At 52.3% G+C, this 20,000-nt stretch overlaps 1 protein-coding gene across 1 annotated transcript in view; it reads left to right on the forward strand.

Moving 5' to 3' along the window:
- Positions 1–20,000, forward strand: part of amot (angiomotin) — a gene marked incomplete at its 5' end in the record, with an annotated part of 43,456 nt that overhangs the window by 15,622 nt on the left and 7,834 nt on the right. Inside the window, 7 exons of the mRNA XM_084441797.1 lie at positions 9,055–9,240; positions 11,647–12,251; positions 13,038–13,450; positions 15,141–15,774; positions 16,234–16,378; positions 18,304–18,396; positions 19,151–19,296. Coding sequence (XP_084297923.1) covers positions 9,055–9,240; positions 11,647–12,251; positions 13,038–13,450; positions 15,141–15,774; positions 16,234–16,378; positions 18,304–18,396; positions 19,151–19,296 — 2,222 coding nt within the window. The remainder of the gene's footprint in view (positions 1–9,054; positions 9,241–11,646; positions 12,252–13,037; positions 13,451–15,140; positions 15,775–16,233; positions 16,379–18,303; positions 18,397–19,150; positions 19,297–20,000) is intronic.

Raw genomic sequence — 20,000 nt, forward strand, 5'->3', positions numbered from 1 at the left:
GATGTGGTCTCTTTAGTCACAATATTATTCTAGAAAGCAATATAGTGCAACGTACTGTAATTAGGATAACTAGCTAGCTATCAATAGCCAGTGTAATCGAATTCTATCTGGCTATGCTAGCTAGCTAACTAGCAAGCTAGTAGGGCTGTCAATTTACACAGGTATTAAAAACAGAAGGTTTGATTCAGTTAAACACTCTAAGTCAGCTATTTACCTAGCACTAACGATGCTGGCTATCAGTAATGTAACATTAGCTAACGTTAGCAAGCTGACTGACGCTGTGCCTATGGTCTGTGGAGTTAGCTAGCTAGCCATCACGTTAGTGAAAGTGACTTTCTCTGCTCTGGAAATTATTTTGTAGAAAAAGAAGAATAGTTGGGCAATGGCTAGATAGCTAAGGCATTTTGAACCATGTCATAATTTATTAGCTATCAATATAGTCAATTCAGACCTTGTTTGCTTGCTTGCGCTCAACGAGCCACAACATAGCAGCAGGCCTTGCAGCTGGTTGCTTGTGCCAGTTTCACAAGCCACTAGCAGGCTTCAATTGGATACTACCGGTGTAACGTTTTATTGATATCAATGTAGCCTCAATTGAATTGAATTTTGGAATATCAAGAAAACGACAGGAGACCACTGATGCTTTTAAAGTAACCTCGAGATTTAGATGGTAGCAGGGGCACAAAGGCCATGGTGGGTAGAATTATTTTCAGGGCATCACGGCCAGAGAGAGGGGCATCTCATGGCCGTCGTGTAATTCCCACCCTGCCAGGAACAGAGTCGCTGCTCTCAACCAGTGCTGCCCCGACCGTAAGAAGCTGACCACTGCCCCTGGATCCCCTCAATCAGGCCCCGTGGTGGAGGCAGGACTGTCAGTCTGTGCCAAAGGGTCGAGGCGACCAAGTTATTAACAATCAAGACCCTCCAGAGAGGGAGAGGGGGGAGAGAGGAGAGAGAGAGCGGACAGAGAGAGAAAGAGAGAGAGAGAGGACACAGAGAGAGAGTGAGTGAGAGGGGACAGAGAGAGGAGAAAGAGAGAGAGGGGACAGAGAGAGAGAGGATGGAGAAGAGAGGACAAGCTCACAATATACAGCTGTTTGTCTAGGCACCTCAGCAGGCTTTGATAATGTCAGAACTGTGTGTGTGTGCGTGCGTGCGTGCGTGCGTGCGTGCGTGCGTGCGTGCGTGCGTGCGTGTTTGTGCATGTGTGAGAGCTGAGAGATGTTTCAGTGAAGTGTGACCGGTCATGACCAGCAGGTCTGGAGAAACAACTCTGCTGATTGATGCTCTTTTAAATCAATGGAAGACTGGACTCTCTCTCCCCCTCTCTCTCTCTCTCTCCCCCCCTCTCTCTCTCTTCCTCTCTCTCTCTCTCTCTCTCTCTCCCTCTCTCTCTCTCTTCCTCTCTCTCTCCCTCTCTCTCTCTCTCTCCCTCTCTCTCCATCTCTCTCGCTCGAGTGGAGTTCACGTACTATTGAATGACCTCCAATGTGGAGGAGTTCATGGGAAAGTGGGGGGTGGGTAATGTTTTATGCACAGTAGAAGACAACAATTTAATTCTAGCATTTTAAAGTGTTTTGTATGTGTGTGGTTTATATGTATCTGTGTGCTGTTGTTGAATAAGTGTTGTTGGTTTTCATTTTTCATTAATTTATATGGTTATTTGGCGGAATGGCCTGATCCTTGATGGTCCTAATTGAGCCAATAAAGGAGTGCTAAAGGTTTCTCGCTCTCTCTCGCTCTCCTCCCTCTCTCTCTCTCTCTTCCTCTCTCTCTTCCTCCCTCTTTCTCTCTCTCTCCCTCTCTCTCCCTCTCTCTCCCTCCCCCTCTCTCACTCTCTCTCTCTCTTTCTCCCTCTCTCTCTCTCTCCCCCCCTCTCTCTCTCTCTCCCTCCCCCTCTCTCACTCTCCCTCTCTCTCTCCCTCTCTCTCCCTCTCTCTCTCTCCCTCCCCCTCTCTCACTCTCTCTCTTTCTCCTCTCTCTCTCTCTCTCTCCCTCCCCCTCTCTCACTCTCTCTCTCTCCCCCCCCCCTCTCTCTCTCTCTCTCTCTCTCTCTTCAGTGTGTGGTCTTCCCAGGACAGGGGATCTGACTGGTTTAGTTTCTAACTCAGGCTGTCAGAGCGGTGAGCAGAGGCCAGCTGTGGACTGCAGACCTGCACCTGTGTTCTGCCCTCCCCCTTCCTCTCCCTCCCCTCCTCTCCCCCTTCCTCTTCCTCTCCCTCTCTCCCTCCCCCCCCCTCCTCTCCCCCTTCCTCTCCCTCCCCTCCTCTCCCCTCTCTCTCTCTCCTCCCTCTCCCTCCCCTCCTCTCTCACCCATCTTTCCTGATAAGGTGTTTTTGGCTCCAGCTGTCCACCTGCACTGGCTGACTGACTGGCTGACTGACTGGCTGATTGGCTGACTAAGAATGAAAAACAATATTTAGAGAGTGATGGTGGTTTACTTAGTAAATAACAGCACATTAAACACCCACACAGCACACACACACGTGTCTACACACACACACAGACTAGGCAGGTGGTCAGGACCCTCAGCAGAGACCAGACTACCTCTAAACAGCACCCTCTATGAAGAAGTTATTCAGCCTCTATCCTCCTCCTCTACAGCCTCTATCCTCCTGCTCCTGCTCCTCTATCAGCCTCTATCCTCCTTCTCTACAGCCTCTATCCTCCTGCTCCTCTATCAGCCTCTATCCTCCTTCTCTACAGCCTCTATCCTCCTGCTCCTCTATCAGCCTCTATCCTCCTTCTACTCCTCTATTAGCCTCTATCCTCCTTCTACTCCTCTATCAGCCTCTATCCTCCTTCTACTCCTCTATCAGCCTCTATCCTCCTTCTACTCCTCTATCAGCCTCTATCCTCCTTCTACTCCTCTCAGCCTCTATCCTCCTACTCTTCTATCAGCCTCTATCCTACTCTATCAGCCTCTATCCTCCTCCTCTATCAGCCTCTATCCTCCTCCTCTATCAGCCTCTATCCTCCTCCTGCTCCTCTATCAGCCTCTATCCTCCTCCTCTATCAGCCTCTATCCTCCTCCTCTATCAGCCTCTATCCTCCTCCTCTATCAGCCTCTATCCTCCTCCTCTATCAGCCTCTATCCTCCTCCTCTATCAGCCTCTATCCTCCTCTGCTCCTACCATGATGAAGAGGCCAATTAGCTCATCAGACTCCAGTAGTTAAGCTCAGCCATGTCATCAGTTGTGGTTTAAGCTGTTTTGATCTGCACCTGTTTGAACTGGGACTGTGTGTGTTTGTTGTGGTCTCACCAGTGTCTCGGCTGTCTGTCTGTATGTAACAGATGTATGTGGTTTCATCAGTTTCCACAAAATGTTTGTTAAAGGAGTAGTAAAGGGAAAATGCATGTTTAGCCCTGTTTTAAGGTTACTTATGATCATATACAATGGTTCAGATCAAAACGTTGACAAAACTAGCACTTTTGAGAAAGTCTGATAATTGCTCTACCACCGTTTTGGTCATACAATGGATGTGGGTGGGCACCTTGAAAAATCTTTCTAAAACATGTTAAACTCTCAGGGGCGAATTCACTAAAGCAAATTGCGCCCGCTAATTGCACCATAATATTGCGCGTCAGTTGCGCCCGCTATGTGCTCCGTTTTAAAAACCTATTCACTAAAGACATTGCGCTAATAATATCCCAGCGCAAACACGCCCATTCGGTGTTTGCGGCTGAGTGCAATTTGCTGCTGATATAGGAAATGACTATGAATACTGCGCATACAGCGCATACAACTCGTATGCATATCATTGGACGATGGCAGACAGAAAAAGAAAGATACGATTTTCAGACAGCGAACTTGAAGGCCTCACGGACGAGGTTCAAAAACATGTCTCACAGCTTTCGGCAAAAAATATCACGACTGCAGCAAAAAATCATATTTGGGGTTTAATTTCCCAATCAGTCAGTGCCATTTGTGTGTGTAAACGCGGAAGACTGCAAACGGAGGTGGAATGATTTAAAAAGACGAACAAAGGAAAAATTGTCATTTTATGTTATGCAAGTTGCAGCACGATGATCTGGCATACTTTTGGGGGAGTGTATAACATTGCCCCACCGGTACGATCTAGGCATCTAAACGGCTTTTCAGGATTCCAAATGTGCACTCAATCACACCGCGCGTCCTGATGTGAGCCCAGTTGTACGCCGCCTCTCCAACGTTGGAAGGATTACGCACGGGAGTCATCATCCATGGCTGAAGATGATACCTGCCGTCACCTATGATACAAAAGCAAAATATTTTCAAGTAAAATCATTTCAAAAATTCAAATAAAACAAATATTGTGTAGGCTATGTTTTTATTTATTTATTTATCGGCCCCCAGCCGTTCAATGAACAGCTATAGGGAATGCGCAGTTTCGCGTATAGACTATTATACGCACAGGTTCGTGCTATGTAGGCTATTATATTCATTGGAGGAGTGTGGACTCGCTGGGGACGGGTGGAGAGACGCATAGTCAACTGAGCCTCCCCAGACGCGACTTCATCCTCCAGTTGGCTGAAGAGCTGCGCGCTCTGGTGTCCAAACAGTTACCGCGGTGGTTCTAGTGTTAAATCAAAAAGTGACCTTCTTCTAAATATTCTCTCACGAACATGAGCATGCACGCCTGGCATTGCGATGCCTTCGCCTCGCAACAATCACTGCTGCCATGATCAGCGGACAGGCTGGCCGCGACACACCCCTTGCGCTTAAATACCACCACGTTTCTGAAAACGGTATTAATTTCACTTTAACTGCGTGAGGCAATTTGCGCCGATGTTTGTGAATTGGGCGGGTTTTGCAATAATGTTCATTTGCATAGAAAGGGGAACATTCTCCGCCCATATTACTTAATTTAAATATGAGCTAATAACACCGGCGCAGAGCAACGCAATGACGAACGCAACGCAGTTAACACCGTATTTCACCCTTTGCGAGGGCTTTGTGAATAGCAAACATAATTTTTGACTTATTTGCACAGGCTTTGCGTCAGGAAAAGCTGCGCAATCCTTTAGTGAATTTGCCCCTCAATTTCAAAGACAAGAAGCTCACCTCTCAATCAATTTAACCAGTTGTTGTCCTAGGGTCCACTATTGGGGCGGGTTGCCAACAAAAACATCTCTGATTGGGGGAGACATTGCTGTTGCACTATAGGATTGTGGGTAGTGTATTTTTTTTGCTGGTGGTTTCAAAGTGATAGCATGTACAGCTGATTTGTTATGATCTTTTAAAGTTGTAAACTTAAGACGGTTGCGTCTGATTTGGTGATTGTTGATGCACGGGAAGTCAGACTTCTTAGGAAGAAGAGGAGTCAGAATATTGTGAATACAAGAGGCACCGGCAGCTCAGGCTGCCCAGCCCAAATTACCTGTCCTGTTCTTGTGTATGTTCGTGTGTGTGTGCGTGTGTGTGTGTCTCAGATATTTGCTTCTGACATTTGACAGAGGCAAACCTTAGTAGATCAGCCAAACATCTTTTATCCTGTCTATGACTCTTCTGCTTCTGTCCTCACTCACCTGTCCCGTGACTCACTGCCTGTTCTGACTCACCCCTTCTCTCTCTCTCTCTCTCTCTCCCCTTCTCTCTCTCTCCCCTTCTCTCTCTCTCTCTCTCCCCTTCTCTCTCTCTCTCTCTCTCCCCTTCTCTCTCTCTCTCTCTCTCCCCTTCTCTCTCTCTCTCTCACCCCTTCTCTCTCTCTCTCTCTCCCCTTCTCTCTCTCTCCCCTTCTCTCTCTCTCTCTCTCCCCTTCTCTCTCTCTCTCTCTCTCCCCTTCTCTCTCTCTCTCTCTCTCTCTCCCCTTCTCTCTCTCTCTCTCACCCCTTCTCTCTCTCTCTCTCTCTCTCTCCCCTTCTCTCTCTCTCTCCCCTTCTCTCTCTCTCCCCTTCTCTCTCTCTCTCCCCTTCTCTCTCTCTCTCTCTCCCCTTCTCTCTCTCTCTCTCTCCCCTTCTCTCTCTCTCTCTCTCCCCTTCTCTCTCTCTCTCTCTCCCCTTCTCTCTCTCTCTCTCTCCCCTTCTCTCTCTCTCTCTCTCCCCTTCTCTCTCTCTCTCTCACCCCTTCTCTCTCTCTTTCTCTCTCTCTCTCTCTCTCTCTCACCCCTTCTCTCTCTCTTTCTCTCTCTCTCTCCCCTTCTCTCTCTCTTTCTCTCTCCTCTCTCTCTCTTTCTCTCTCTCTCCCCTTCTCTCTCTTTCTCTCCCCTTCTCTCTCTCCCCTTTCTCTCTCTCTCCCCTTCTCTCTCTCTGTCCTCTATCTATCTATGTCTGTATTGCTCTGCTCGTTTTATTGTATTTCTCTGTTGCTTTCTTTCTATATTTTGCATATCTGCCTGTCTGCTTGTGTCTGTCTGCCTGCCTGTCTGTCTCTCTTTCTGCCTGCCTGTCTGTCTGTCTCTGTCTGTCTGTGTGTGCCAGTCTGTCTGTCTCTCTGTCTGCCTGCTTGTCTGTCTGATTGTCTCTCTGCCTGGCTGCCTGTCTCTCTCTCTGTCTGCCTGTCTATCTCTCTGTCTGCCTGTCTATCTCTCTGTCTGCCTGTCTATCTCTCTGTCTGCCTGTCTGTCTGGTATTTGGCAGTTGGTCCGTTGGGCGGGCGAGAGAAAGTGTCTGTCCCGGGCAGGAAGTGCTGCCAGGTGGTTGGCACGGCGACACCGTTGGCAGGGCAGGATACAGTAAGCGGTTACGCCAGCGCGCCGGCATGAGGGCGTGGCCGTCCAGCTGGAGGACCGCCAGGTCCACCTGTCCCCTCCGCCCACCTGCTGGGACAAGGGAGGGGAGGAGGGAGGAGGGAGGGAGGGAGGAGAGAGGGAGGAGAGAAGGACGGGAGGAGGGAGAGAGGGTGGGGAGGAGAGAGGGAGAGGAGGGAGGGAGGGAGGGTGGGAGAGGCAGGCCTCCCCAGCCGCTCACAGCAGAGCGACGGTAGGAGCGAGCCGCGCGGGGTGACGGAGCAGAGCAGCTGGAAGGACGAGCGCGAGAGTTCGACGCCCCCGAACGCCGGCCCAGGAAGCCCAGAGGCCCGACACACCGACGCCAGGTCCGTCCGGCGCCGCTTCTGACCGGGAGGAGCCAGGCCAGGATTTCTGGAAGAGGCCGGAGAACCTTAACAGCGCCGGTTCTCCTGAGAGAGGGCCTCTGAGGAGTTAGCCGGTTCTGGACTCCTGTCCTCCAGGGTGAGCAGAGGCTAGGGACCGTGGAGTTAGCCCGTACTGAAGCCGTGATGACATCAGATGTGAGTGACCGCTGTTGACTTTGACTTTGTTGAATTCACGGCCGGTCAGAACAACCTGAATAATGGCGTTTCCATGAAAGAGTCTAGTGTTTCAGGATGGCAGTCACTGAAGCTACTGGCACTGGGCTCAGTCACTGAAGCTACTGGCACTGGGCTCGGTGTCGAAACTGGTGTCCAAACTCTGTGTGTGTGTGTGTGTGTGTGTGTGTGTGTGTGCGCGTGTGTGTGTGCGCGTGTGTGTGTGCGCGCGCGTGTGTGTGCGCGCGTGTGTGTGCGCGCGTGTGTGCGTGTGTACAGTCTTTAACTGGCTGTGATGTTTCAAACAAGTTGTATTCAGTGTTCAGACCACGAGAGCGATGTTTGTATCTCTAGAGTTAGACTGTTACTGCTGAGGACAAAGACTAGCGCAGGTGTGCAACTCCTCACTCTGACACTGTGTGTGTGTGTGTGTGGGGTGTGTGTGTGGGGTGTGGGTGTGTGTGTTATCATGCCGCGCATACGCATACACAAACACTTTCCATGACCAGGCCCCTCTTTAAGCTGTCAGCAGTGTGTGTGTGTGTGTGTGTGTGTGTGTGTGTGTGTGTGTGTGTGTGTGTGTGTGTGTGTGTGTGTGTGTGTGTGAGCAGGCAGGGAGTCGTGTCTGAGGAGCATTTGGAATGCCAGACCCTCTGACTCGGAATAAACAGTCAGACTGAAACACTCCTGGAACCAACAGCCAGGGGGGGTGAGGGGTGGGGAGGGGGGGGGGGGGGGGGGAATCGGGTGGGGGGGGGGGGTAGGGGGGGAGATCGGAGGGGGGTTGGAGCATCTGGAAGTCATTTTTTCTGAAGGGGAGGGAGGCTTTTGTGATACTCTTGATTGTCTTACTCATACTAACAGTCACATCATGTGAGATTGTGCGTTTGTGTGACGTTGAGTGTGACCAGGTGTTCTGATGGCTTCTTGGCGTGTGCGTACATGTGTGGGTGTGTGGGTGTGCCTATGTGTGCATTTGTGTGTATGTGTTCATTGTGTGTGTGTGTGTGTGTGTGTGTCTGTGTATGTGTTCATTGTGTGTGTCATTGTGTGTGCTTGTGCGTGTGTGTGTGTGTGTGTGTGTGTGTGTGTGTGTGTGTGTGTAGTGTGTGTGTGTTAAGCTTCTCTTCCCTCGTGTCTTCTGGGCCGTGTGTGGAGTGGCTGCAGGGTCAGTAGTATCTGGTTCTGTTGATGTTGAACGTTGGTCCGAGTCTGACCATCCCACACTCACATCCAGACCTCTGCTGACGGAGCGCGGCAGGGGGCGGGGCCGGGGGCGGGGCCTCCCTGCCAACGCTCTCCTCGCGGCCGCTTCTCCAAAACACTCAAAGTTCTGTTTTAGACGTAACACGTCTCTGCTTTAAATCCAGCTCGGTCACAATGGCGCCAATGTTCAGGAGACGGCCTCTGAACGTCGGACAGGGACCAGAACACGGACCCGATTTCACACGCGGCGCAGTCACACAGCTGTAGGGTTAAGGGCTCAGCCGCTGGCCCGAGGTTGAGGAGAGGGACAGGCTTTACTGGAAATGCCCCCTTCAGTCGCCTCCCCCGCCTCCCTCCCTCCCCCCTGCTGTCCCCTCTACCCCCCCCTCTCTGCTCACCCTGCCCCGGGCCCGCCCACATGCCTGTGTGTGTGTGTGTGTGTGTGTGTGTGTGTGTGTGTGTGTGTGTGTGTGTGTGTGTGTGTGAGAGAGTGTGTGTGCGTGCGTGTTGGCAGAGTGGCTGGGACTGACTTGACTGTATGTGTGCACGTTGCAAAGGGGTTGGGCCTGACGTGTGTGTGTGTGTGTGTGTGTGTGTGTGTGTTTGTGTGTGTCGGCAGAGTGGCTGGGACTGCGCGACGTGGACCAGCGTCTGTACGTGTTGGAGCGTTTGGAGGAGCTGATCACCCTCCAGGACCAGACCCCGCCCCCTGCCTCGCCGGAGCCCCGCCCCCCCTCCAGCCCCCCGTACCATGAGCACGCTCCGCTGACCCCCCCAGCGGAGCGCGGAGAGAACAGCGTCACAGGTAGGTGACCTGGGTGGGGGGTGGTGGGGGGGGGCGAGGATATGCCCTGGAAGAGAGGAAGGGGGGGGGGGGTAGGGAGGATAGGAAGGAAGGAAGGGAGAAGAGGGAGGAAGGGAGGGAGGGAGGGGGGATAGGAAGTTAGGGAGAAGAGGGAGGGAGGGAGGGACAATGTTACAAAGCGAGGGGTTGCAAAATTTGATTGTTGACAAAGACCAGGATCTGCTTTTAAACCGAGCATCCTCGTCACGCTCTTAACGTTCTCAACCCTTCCGCACACACAGAGCACCAACCCATATCCCAGCTGTTAGCGTGAGTTAAAGTCTATTTTCCCTCTTGAGTAGCAGCAGAGTGCGTGCATTTGTGTGTGTGTGTGTGCGTGCGTGTGTGAGACAGGACAGGACAGGACGCGGGCAGACAGCCCCCCCCCCAAACACACCAGACGCGTCTTCTGTCTCTTCTCACCCCGTGTGCCATAACAGAACAGCCCGCCAAGCCCCTGTGGCGTCCAACACTCATCCGTTCCTCCCGGGCCTCATCCTCCGTGTGTGTTTGTGTCTCTGTGTGTGTTTCCATCCTCCATGTGTCCGTTGTGCTGCAGCCCCCTGCCCTGCCGAGGGGAGTCAGAGAGAGAAGAGTTTGGGGAAGAGCAGCAGGAAATAGGAGCTCCAGTATGTTGGGAGAGTATAAACACCGCTGTGACATTTCACATTCCTCTCCTCTCTCTTCCTCTCCTCGGACCCGGGGGGAGAGAGGGGGGGGGGGGAGAGACCCGCGCGGAGCGGACGGTCTCCAACGCTGACTCATTTATATTTTATTTACCACAGATGTTTCGGAAAAAAGCGTCGTCCTCCTTGCGAATGAGAAGAATATCAGACAGCCATAGATGTAAAGAGACTTCCCCTTTAATTCTCTCTGTAGATGGCGCTCTGACCTGTAGAACTTCTCCTGTTTGGTCGGCGTTCAAGGTCGTCGGTCGAAACCACCCAACGGAGCCGTTTGAACCCCATAAACACCCACACACACACCCACCCACACAAACACACACTCACAAAAAAAAAAAAACATTAAAGTTGGAGTTTCAAAAGACCCCCTTAATGGACTGTGCTCGCTAAGCCGAAGGCTCGCTTGTGGCTTTTTTTTTTTATTGGCGCCAGTTCAAGGGGAGTTTTACGGAGCGGAAATGAGTTTGTTGGATTTGGAGGTGAGCGTTGGCTAAGCTACCTCACAGAGAACCATGGGGTGGTTTCTACCCAATGACCTTCGATGTTCGACTAAAACACGCCAGGCCCCTCCCTGTTCTGTCATCTATAGTAGTCTATGTGTTTGTTTGTTTTTTTGTTTGTTTGTTTGTTTGTTTGTGTTAAAACATTCTCATTCACAACGCTTATAGCTTGGAGGGGCAAGTGCAGTAGAATAAGTCTAATGGTTTTTGCTCTCTCCAAATTGGAATGTAACTGTTTTGCTTTTGTCTATGATAGATTGACCGGGGCACGGTTCATTAGTGGTGTAGCTCACTGCATGCCGACAGTCCAACTGATGCTCTCTCCTGTCCTCTTCTGGGTTCGGGGGGTGGGAATGTCTTACAGACCGCTTCTGGGTGGTCCTTAACACTCCGACTCCTGGGGCTTAGCACCATGTAATCGCTTGGTTTGGGCGGCCATCAATTTGGCCTGAATTTAAAAAAAATAAAAAAAATCCCAGCGTTTCTGCCGACGCGGGGTCCTTCGGTCGTGTTTTCCTTGGGCTCGGCACCTGGGAACAGACGGGGGCTTTCAGAACCGATCCGGCTGAACGCTCGGCCGCTCTGATCCCAACACCACCTCTCCCAACACCGCCCAGCTGTCGGAGTGTTAAGAACTTTTAGTCTGATCCTTCTTCTGGGAGCGGGGTTGGTTCCAGGGGGGTTGCTGGCTGGTTGGTTGATGGACCCCTGCAGGTGTCCCCGGGTCGGGCCAAGCCGAAGACAGGTGGTCCTCTCTGACGTTGATGTCACCGTCTCCGTCTCCATCGTTGTGTTCCATGTCCGTGTCGTCTCGTCACGTCCGCTGTCAGGGTTCTGTCACGGTGGCATCGGGGGAGGGTTGACGGGCCGCCTCTTCTGAGTTCTGACTCCGCCCCCTGTCCGCCCCCCTCTCTCCCGCCCCCCCCCCCCCCTCAACTACACTCTTCTCCCCCCCTCCCCCTCTCCTCTCTCTCTCCACCTCTCCCCCACTCTCCTCTCCACCTCCCCCTCTCCTCTCTCTCTCCCCCACTCTCCCCTCCCCCCCTCTCTCTCTCCACCTCTCCCCCACTCTCCTCTCCACCTCCCCCTCTCCTCTCTCTCTCCCCCACTCTCCCCTCCCCCCCTTTCTCTCTCCACCTCTCCCCCCCCTCCCCTCCTCTCCTCCGCCCCCCCCCTCCCTCCAGGGAGCATCGACCGCGGCCGCAGCTCGTCCTTCCATGAGGTGCGCGGTCAGCAGCAGGGCGGGGCTGAGATGAGGGCGTCGGCCGAGGAGACCGCGTCTAGCGGCGGCAGCAACACCGTGCTACAGCGCCTCCTGCAGGAACAGATGCGCTATGGCGAGGGACGCAACTACCTGGCCCTGCAGCAACAACAACAACAACAACAACAACAACAACAGCAGCAACAACAACAGCAACACCAGCAGGGGGGTTACGGTGGCCCAGGAGGCCCACCCCCGGACGACCATTCCATGACCCCCCACATCGCCCGGCAGGAACCCCAGGGACAGGAGCTGCAGGCGGACAGCGGCATGGAGAAGCTGGGCTCCTCCCGCGGAGGCGGAGGGAGTGTGGGAGGGGGGATGGGGAGCGGAGGAGGAGGAGGAGGAGGAGGGGGGAGCGGCCAGGGCCCCAACCCAGAAGACCTGCCCACCTACGAGGAGGCCAAGGTCCAGTCGCAGTACTTCCGGGGTCACCAGCAGCCGCCCCTGCCTTCCCAGCAGCCTCAGCAGCAGCTGTCCGCCTCCGTGGGCGCCGCCTTCTACGTGACGGGGGTCACCAACGCCAAGGTGGGTCGCCGGACGCAGCCGTAACTACACATGTACACGTGTTGTACTGTAGGTGTTACTCCGGGTCTAGGTGTAACTGTTAGTGTAGCTGTAACTGTAGGTGTAGGTGTTACTGTAGGTGTAGTTGTAGGTGTTACTGTGGGTCTAGGTGTAACTGTTAGTGTAGCTGTACTGTAGGTGTAGGTGTAACTAGACAAAATGATGGTGATATCTGGTATTCTGACAGGTGAATTATGGTTTTATCTGGTCGTCTGACAGGTGAAGTTTGGTGATATCTGGTATTGTGACAGGTTAAGCATGGTGTTATCTGGTATTGTGACAGCTGAAGTGTGGTGATCTCTGGTGTTCTGGTGGTGAAGTGTGGTGATCTCTGGTGTTCTGGTGGTGAAGTGTGGTGATCCCTGGTGTTCTGGTGGTGAAGTGTGGTGATCTCTGGTGTTCTGGTGGTGAAGTGGTGATCCCTGGTGTTCTGGTGGTGAAGTGTGGTGATCTCTGGTGTTCTGGTGGTGAAGTGGTGATCCCTGGTGTTCTGGTGGTGAAGTGTGGTGATCTCTGGTGTTCTGGTGGTGAAGTGTGGTGATCTCTGGTGTTCTGGTGGTGAAGTGTGGTGATCTCTGGTGTTCTGGTGGTGAAGTGGTGATCCCTGGTGTTCTGGTGGTGAAGTGTGGTGATCTCTGGTGTTCTGGTGGTGAAGTGTGGTGATCTCTGGTGTTCTGGTGGTGAAGTGGTGATCTCTGGTGTTCTGGTGGTGAAGTGTGGTGATCTCTGGTGTTCTGGTGGTGACAGGTGCGTACGGAGGGCCGCCCCACCGTGCAGCGGGTGAGCGGGGCGGGGAAGGTGCACCAGGACGACGGGCTGAAGGACCTGAAGCAGGGCCACGTGCGCTCCCTCAGCGAGCGCCTCATGCAGCTGTCCCTCGCCACCAGCGGGGTCAAGGCCCATTCGCCCGTCACTTCCGCCCCACTCTCCCCCCAGCTGCCCCCGCCGGGCCCCCCGGGGGACTACTACAAGCCCCAGGGCCAGCACCGCGGGCCCCCGCCGGACTACCCCTTCAAGGGCATGGGCTCGCCCCCCAAGCAGCACCAGGAGCCGGGCCCCGGGGGCATGTACTATCAGGAGCAGCAGCACCGCGCCAGGGAGCAGAGCAGAGAGCTGCCCCATGTTAGGTACCAGCCTCCGCCGGAGTACGGCTCCTTCAGGTGAGTGATGCACACACTCTCACACACACACACACACACACACACACAGACACACACACACGGGTGTGTGTCTGTGTCGGGGGCCTCCCCCAGGCCCAGCCCCTGTAAACGGCACCCTTGTGTTTGTGGTTGTAGACGTTGAGAACGTGTGTGGAGTAGAGTAGACCTGCAGAGCTACGGTACTAAAGAAGTAGTCAGAGCTGAGTATGCCGGAGAGCCTGGTCAGTTCAAAGGTCACCCTAGCTTCCCACAGCCTCAGCCCGTGATGACAGCCCCACGGTGTTTGTTTAACTGCGTTGCCTGGTTAAATAAATAAATAAATATAATCCGTTACTGTGTTGATCTTTAGGCTACCATAAGTCTTTGAATGAACTAGACTCATATCCTGACAAGTGGCACCATGGCTCCCTACAGTACGACCAGCTCTCTGTTCAGACTCCTAATGATGTCATGAACAGTTCTTGGGGAGGGGTGAGGGTGGAGGGGCGGGGGGGGGGGTAATTAACGCTGCCTGGAGGCCACCAGGAGGGTGGTGGTGGGAGATGAATACGAGGTTGATAGAAGGTTGCGGGGAGGTTGAGAGCAGGTCGCCGATGAGTCAGGTATTTCTCCACCAACCGTTTCCCACATGCTCGGAGCCAGCGGCCGGGAAGAGGAGGGGAGGGGAGGGCCGATCCTGTCGGGCCTGTTTTCACGCTGGCAGGGCGCTGGCAAAGCAACATTTTCATCAACACGGGAGAGCGTGTGGTGACAGGACCCAGCTGCGTCAGATGATCCTGACACCAAGGAGACACCCAGGAGGAATGCTGACTCCCTTTAGAAACCAGTTGGGGTTGAGCTTTTCCCCAGCTGACCCTACCAGCCTGACGCACACCTGGGCTAGGGGTCGCCGGGATCTCTCGCTTGAGTGTGAAAACACGAGAGAAAGTCTCCTTAAGTCTCCTTAAGGACCTGTCATTGATTCTCTACTCACATAGGTTTTTTTTTTGTCTACTGGGCTCAATGAGTCTCCCGGACGTATGTCCTAGGAGTGTCTTCATCGTCATGGTTACTCTTATCTTCTTCAGACAAGCTTCTGATGTTATTTTCAGTGTTAATCTTAAAATAAACACCAGGACAACCAGCCAGTTAAAAAAAACACTGATGTCTCCATCTTGCAGGGGTTGTGTTTGTGTGTGGGCGTGGTGTTAGTTCCAGGTTGTTTGGTTTCCAATTATTTCTCACTTGGAGTTGCTCAACTCTTTCCACCGAACAATAGAAAGAAAGAGAAAATGTTGAGGTTAGATCATTCCATTTCATGTTGTCTTTTTTGAATTGAAACCTTTATTTATTCAGGGAAAACAATTGAGAGCAAGCTCTCTTTTTCAATGCCGCCCAGATTACATAAAAAAACACATACAAAATAGGAACATGATATAACAAAACAACATAAAATCAAGTACAAGTCATAAGATCCCAGAATAAAATCAAGACTACAAGAAACATGGAGCACACCTTCTACCTTGAAACCGTCTTGAACGTGTGGCAGTCTTTTGAGTGGTAAACATTAACCTTTTTCTCAGTTACTGTAGCTTGTGCCTCTTATTGATCAGGTAGTGCTCGGGTTTAGGGTTCATGATTCATACAAACACCCAACAATCAGTTTGTCGGTCTCAAGCTCTGTTATCGATTGGTTCCTCTGTGTCCGCAGGTCCAATAGGGAAGGTTCAGTCCACTCCCAGAGGCCCATCCATCACCACAGTCCCACGTCCTCCGTCACGTCGGTGGGCTCGCTGTCTCGCGCCCAGTCCTCCACCCTCTCCAGCCTGCTCAGCGCCTCCCACGCCTCCCACCCCCACCCCCAGGGGGAGCCCTACCCCCCCATGGGCCCCCGCAGCCCCCAGGGCCCCGGCTCTCACCAGGGGGATCCCTACGGCCCCGGGCACCTCCCACCACAGCGGGGCCACGGCTTTCCCTATGACCCCTACGGGTCCACCTCCAGGATGCACCACCAGCAGCAGCAGCAACAACAGCAACAACAACAGCACCATCAATACCAACAACAACAACAACAACAACAACAGCAGCAACAACAGCAGCAACAACAGCAGCAGCAACAACAACATCAACAACAGCAACAACAACAACAACAGCAGCAGCAGCAACAGTATCAGGGCCCGCCTCCTGGGCACTACCCGCATCCGCACTCCCACTCCCACCTGCAGGGGGAGCCCTACGGCATGATGGCGCGCGCCCAGCAGATGGTGGACATGCTGTCGGAGGAGAACAGGATGCTGAAGCAGGAGATGGACGTGTGCCGGGACAAGGTGGCCAAGCTGCAGAAGGTAGGAGCTCTTATCTGGCAGGAAAGACCCTTTATCTAATCTGATTAGGGTACCTACTTACATATTGACTAGTTCTGAGCCCCATTGGAGCATTAATTGGCCTATTAGTCAGCCCTAATTATCTAATTTAAAAATCTGTCCCTGTCACCGTCTGCTTGGGACCCCTGCTTGTTCCTGTGCCAAATATGCCTGCTGTCAGACCAACTGTGTCAGTGGAAAATGGAAACAGACAGAGATACAGAGATTGGCTCATTTATTGGCAGGACTATCATATACTATGATATGTAATGGGATGGACCTTACTGCCACCATACTGCTCTCCCACCTCTTTAAAAACTGTGGTCATATGGTGTAATACACAGCTCGGCCATTAGTCTTACTCACTGTCTCTCTCTCTGTCTGTCGCTCTCTCTCCATCTCTCTCTCATCTCTCGTCAATCATGCCCCCTCTGCCTGCAGTTGGAGACAGAGATCCAGCTAGTGTCGGACGCCTACGACAACCTGGCCAAGTCCTCGTCTAAGAGGGAAGCTCTGGAGAAGACCATGAGGAACAAGCTGGAGCTGGAGGTGCGGAGGCTGCACGACTTCAACAGGGACCTCCGAGGTGAGACCCTCAGCCCAGCAGCTAGGCTCTCTTCACAGGTCCTGCTGAGATCTTCACAGGTCCACCCAAACCTGCTGGGGTCTTCACAGGTCCACCCAGACCTGCTAGGGTCTTCACAGGTCCACCCGAACCTGCTGGGGTCTTTACAGGTCCACCCGAACCTGCTGAGGTCTTCACAGGTCCACCCTAACCTGCTGGGGTCTTCACAGGTCCACCCTAACCTGCTGGGGTCTTCACAGGTCCACCCTAACCTGCTGGGGTCTTCACATGTCCACCCTAACCTGCTGGGGTCTTCACAGGTCCACCCTAACCTGCTGGGGTCTTCACATGTCCACCCTAACCTGCTGAGGTCTTCACATGTCCACCCTAACCTGCTGGGGTCTTCACATGTCCACCCTAACCTGCTGGGGTCTTCACAGGTCCACCCAGACCTGTGGTTCTGAGACGTCACCTCTGAGGTAGTGGATGAATGATGGGCAGAGAGAGAAGGAAAGAGAGAGACACTCCTGGCAGAGCGGTAGAGGTTTTAACGGTTCTGAGACTCGGGCCAGGAACTGAGGAATCTCACTTTTCATCACGCCCTCAGGGTCTGGGCTGGGTCCTGCTGCATTTCACCCTTGGGGTCTAGCAGTACACTATTGTGCAAATGAAATTCAGTACAGAATTGATTCAGAAAATCAATATTGATTTAGAAATCAATCAGTCCGTCGGGTTTTGTCGTTGTGTTCTTTCACAGTCCAAAGTCCGCGTCTCACACCATCCACCACTGAAAACAACAGCAAAGACCCTTCTAGATTGTTCCGTCTGAATAATGTCTCTGTCAGCGGTTTGGAGCTGAACTCTGCTGAGAGTGGGCAGTATCACATCTCCAACCTCCGCTGAGATCTTGGCCCGGCAGAGGGAAGTAGACCAATCGAGCGTGGCTCCGTGCCCAGACCAGCTCTGCTGGGACCCTCCAGGTTCTTACAACAAATCAACCAGAAAGACAGAAAGACCCTTTTTTTTTTCTTCTTCTTCTTTCAGACATCTCTCCCGCTCTCCACTTTCTTCCTCCCCCCTCGTCCAGGCAGTCCCACACATGAGAAATGGATATCCTGCTCCACTTCTGAGTTTTTTTTTTGGGGGGGGTGTCAGGGTGAACCTACAGCCCAGATATAATAGTGTTTTGAGAAGCAGAGAATGGGAAGGAACCGGGGTGTAGCAGAAGCAGGGTTCTGGAGGGTTCTTCTTCGTGGTCCCAGGCCCCCGGCCCGCTCCGCTTTCACACAGCTCGTGGAAATGTTATTCTAACGTTTGGCCCAGAAAGAATGACTGTTTTGTTTCTGGCCCGGTTTCCGAACCCCCTGCTTCCATCGGAGGTTTGGAACCCCGCTCCGCCGCTCTCCTGGAAACGGCCTCGTGTCAGGGTATTGTTTTATTTTTGTTTTGCTCTCTTTCGCCCGGCAACCCGGCCCCCGGGGGCGTTCTTTATGTGTGTGGAACATAGACGGGGGGTTCTTTAGACGGAGTCAGAACCGTTCCCCCTCAGCAGCGGGCCTATTAAACACCCCCTCGGGGGGATTTGGTCTCGCTCCCTCCTCCCCTATATTCTCTCCATTCCAGCCCTCCTCTGTATTCTCTCCATTCGCGCTCCTCTGTCCAAACAACTACGTTTCCCCTTAATCTCATGCGTTTCATAGTGTGTTAAGGCGGTTTAATTGGGCCCAAATTCCCCATGGATTCCCTACATGTCCTGTATGTTAACGTGTGTTCCAGCCACATCTCTGCCAGCATTAATGAGCTTGTACTGGTTTCACAATGTAGTGGTTCCCTAATCCTGGGGAATATTTCAAGCGTGTGTGTGTGTGTGTGTGCGGGTGCGTGTGCGTGTGTGTGTGTGTGTGAGACTGTTACCTGGTTTCTGTCAACTCCGTTCTCGTTTGCAGAGCGTATGGAAACTGCCAACAAGCAGCTGGCTGCCAAGGAGTGTGAAGGCTCGGAGGACAACCGCAAAACCATCTCTCAACTGCTCACCCAGAGTGGGTAACACACACACACACACACAGATGCACAAACCCTGACCCCCCCCCACACACACACACACACACACACATGCACAAACCCTGACCCACACACACACGCGCATGCACAAACCCTGACCCACACACACACACACACACACACGCATGCACAAACCCTGACCCACACACACACACACACACACACACACACACACACACACGTCTACCTTCATTCAACATTCAACACACACCCTTAACATACCACAGTGTGCTGTACAGGGAGAACCCTCTGTAGTTGGTGTTCAGCTGAACATCATCATCCACCACATATGCTGATCCTAGATCAGATTACATTCTTTATTAGCAACACCACCCAGGCCGTGGGCTTTCTATTTGGTACAGCAAGTTACATAAGTTGTGGTATAAGTAAAGAATACAGCCATTCAACAGACATTCAACATGCAGTATTACATTACATTTTCCATTAGTCATTTAGACGCTTTTATCCAAAGCGACTTACAATAATTGCATTTAACGTAGGAAGTCAGTGTACTACTCACCAGAACTCACAAGTGCATCTCCTCGCTAAACAAGTGACTAAGAGCATCATCTAGTGCTAAAGGCAAACTGCAAGAGTAGCACACTAAAAATACAATAGGGGCTCTCACAAGGGCCCCTCATATTCTTGATGTTCTGGTTGTTTTGTGTGTCCATCTTCAGGCACATTCAAACCATAATAACGTGTGTATTTAAACGTCTCTGTCCTCCTCAGACAAGGAGACGGTGCGCGAGAGGGAGAAACTGGAGATCGAACTCAACGCCCTTCGCTCCAGCAACGAGGACCAGAGACGGCACATCGAGATCCGGGACCAGGCGCTCAACAACGCCCAGGCCAAAGTAGTTAAACTGGAGGAGGAGGTAACCGATATTTAGCCAGGAAAAGACCTTTTGAGGTAGAGAGCTGTTTTTCAAGGGAGACCCGGGCCAAGATGAGGGAAAGCTGTGAAGCTGTCGTAACCAACTTACACTCCGCCATGTTTTCTGACCTGCTGCTAACGCAGGGACCACAGTCTCCATGGTTCTGACTCATGCAAAAGGAATACTGAATCTTACTTACTTACACACATACGCACAATGTTCTCCACACACATCTATACTCGAAACGCGCTTGTTCGTCTACTTCTTGAAACGGAAAGTTATTTTTGAAAGCTTTATAAAATGGAAACAATGCTCTTGGAACAGTAAGCGGTTTGTCTCAGTCACCCAATAGCAGGGCTGAGCGAGTCTTAAGAATGTGCTGAGATCAGTAGATCCACCCCGGCTGTGTGTTTCTGCCCCCTGGTGGACGAGCAGAGGCATGACCTCAGAGTGGTGGCTACACATCAGAAAACTGTAGGAGACAAAAACCTCAACTTCTCAGCATAAAAAATAAGTCAATTTTGTTGTTACCAAGACAACTACTCCTTTATTGTGGGAATATCAAGAGGAAGAACTACAGAGATTGAGTCCAATTAAACCTTTAAATATTCCTCCCTCCGAGTCTCTTTTCAATCCCCTCTCCTCAGAAGTCGGCAATCTTCTCTAGATAAGATAGCGTCACCTTGGTTACAGTCCAGTGAGCA

The sequence above is a fragment of the Borostomias antarcticus genome, assembly GCF_949987555.1.
Source record: "Borostomias antarcticus genome assembly, chromosome: 1".
Classification (NCBI taxonomy): domain Eukaryota; kingdom Metazoa; phylum Chordata; class Actinopteri; order Stomiiformes; family Stomiidae; genus Borostomias; species Borostomias antarcticus.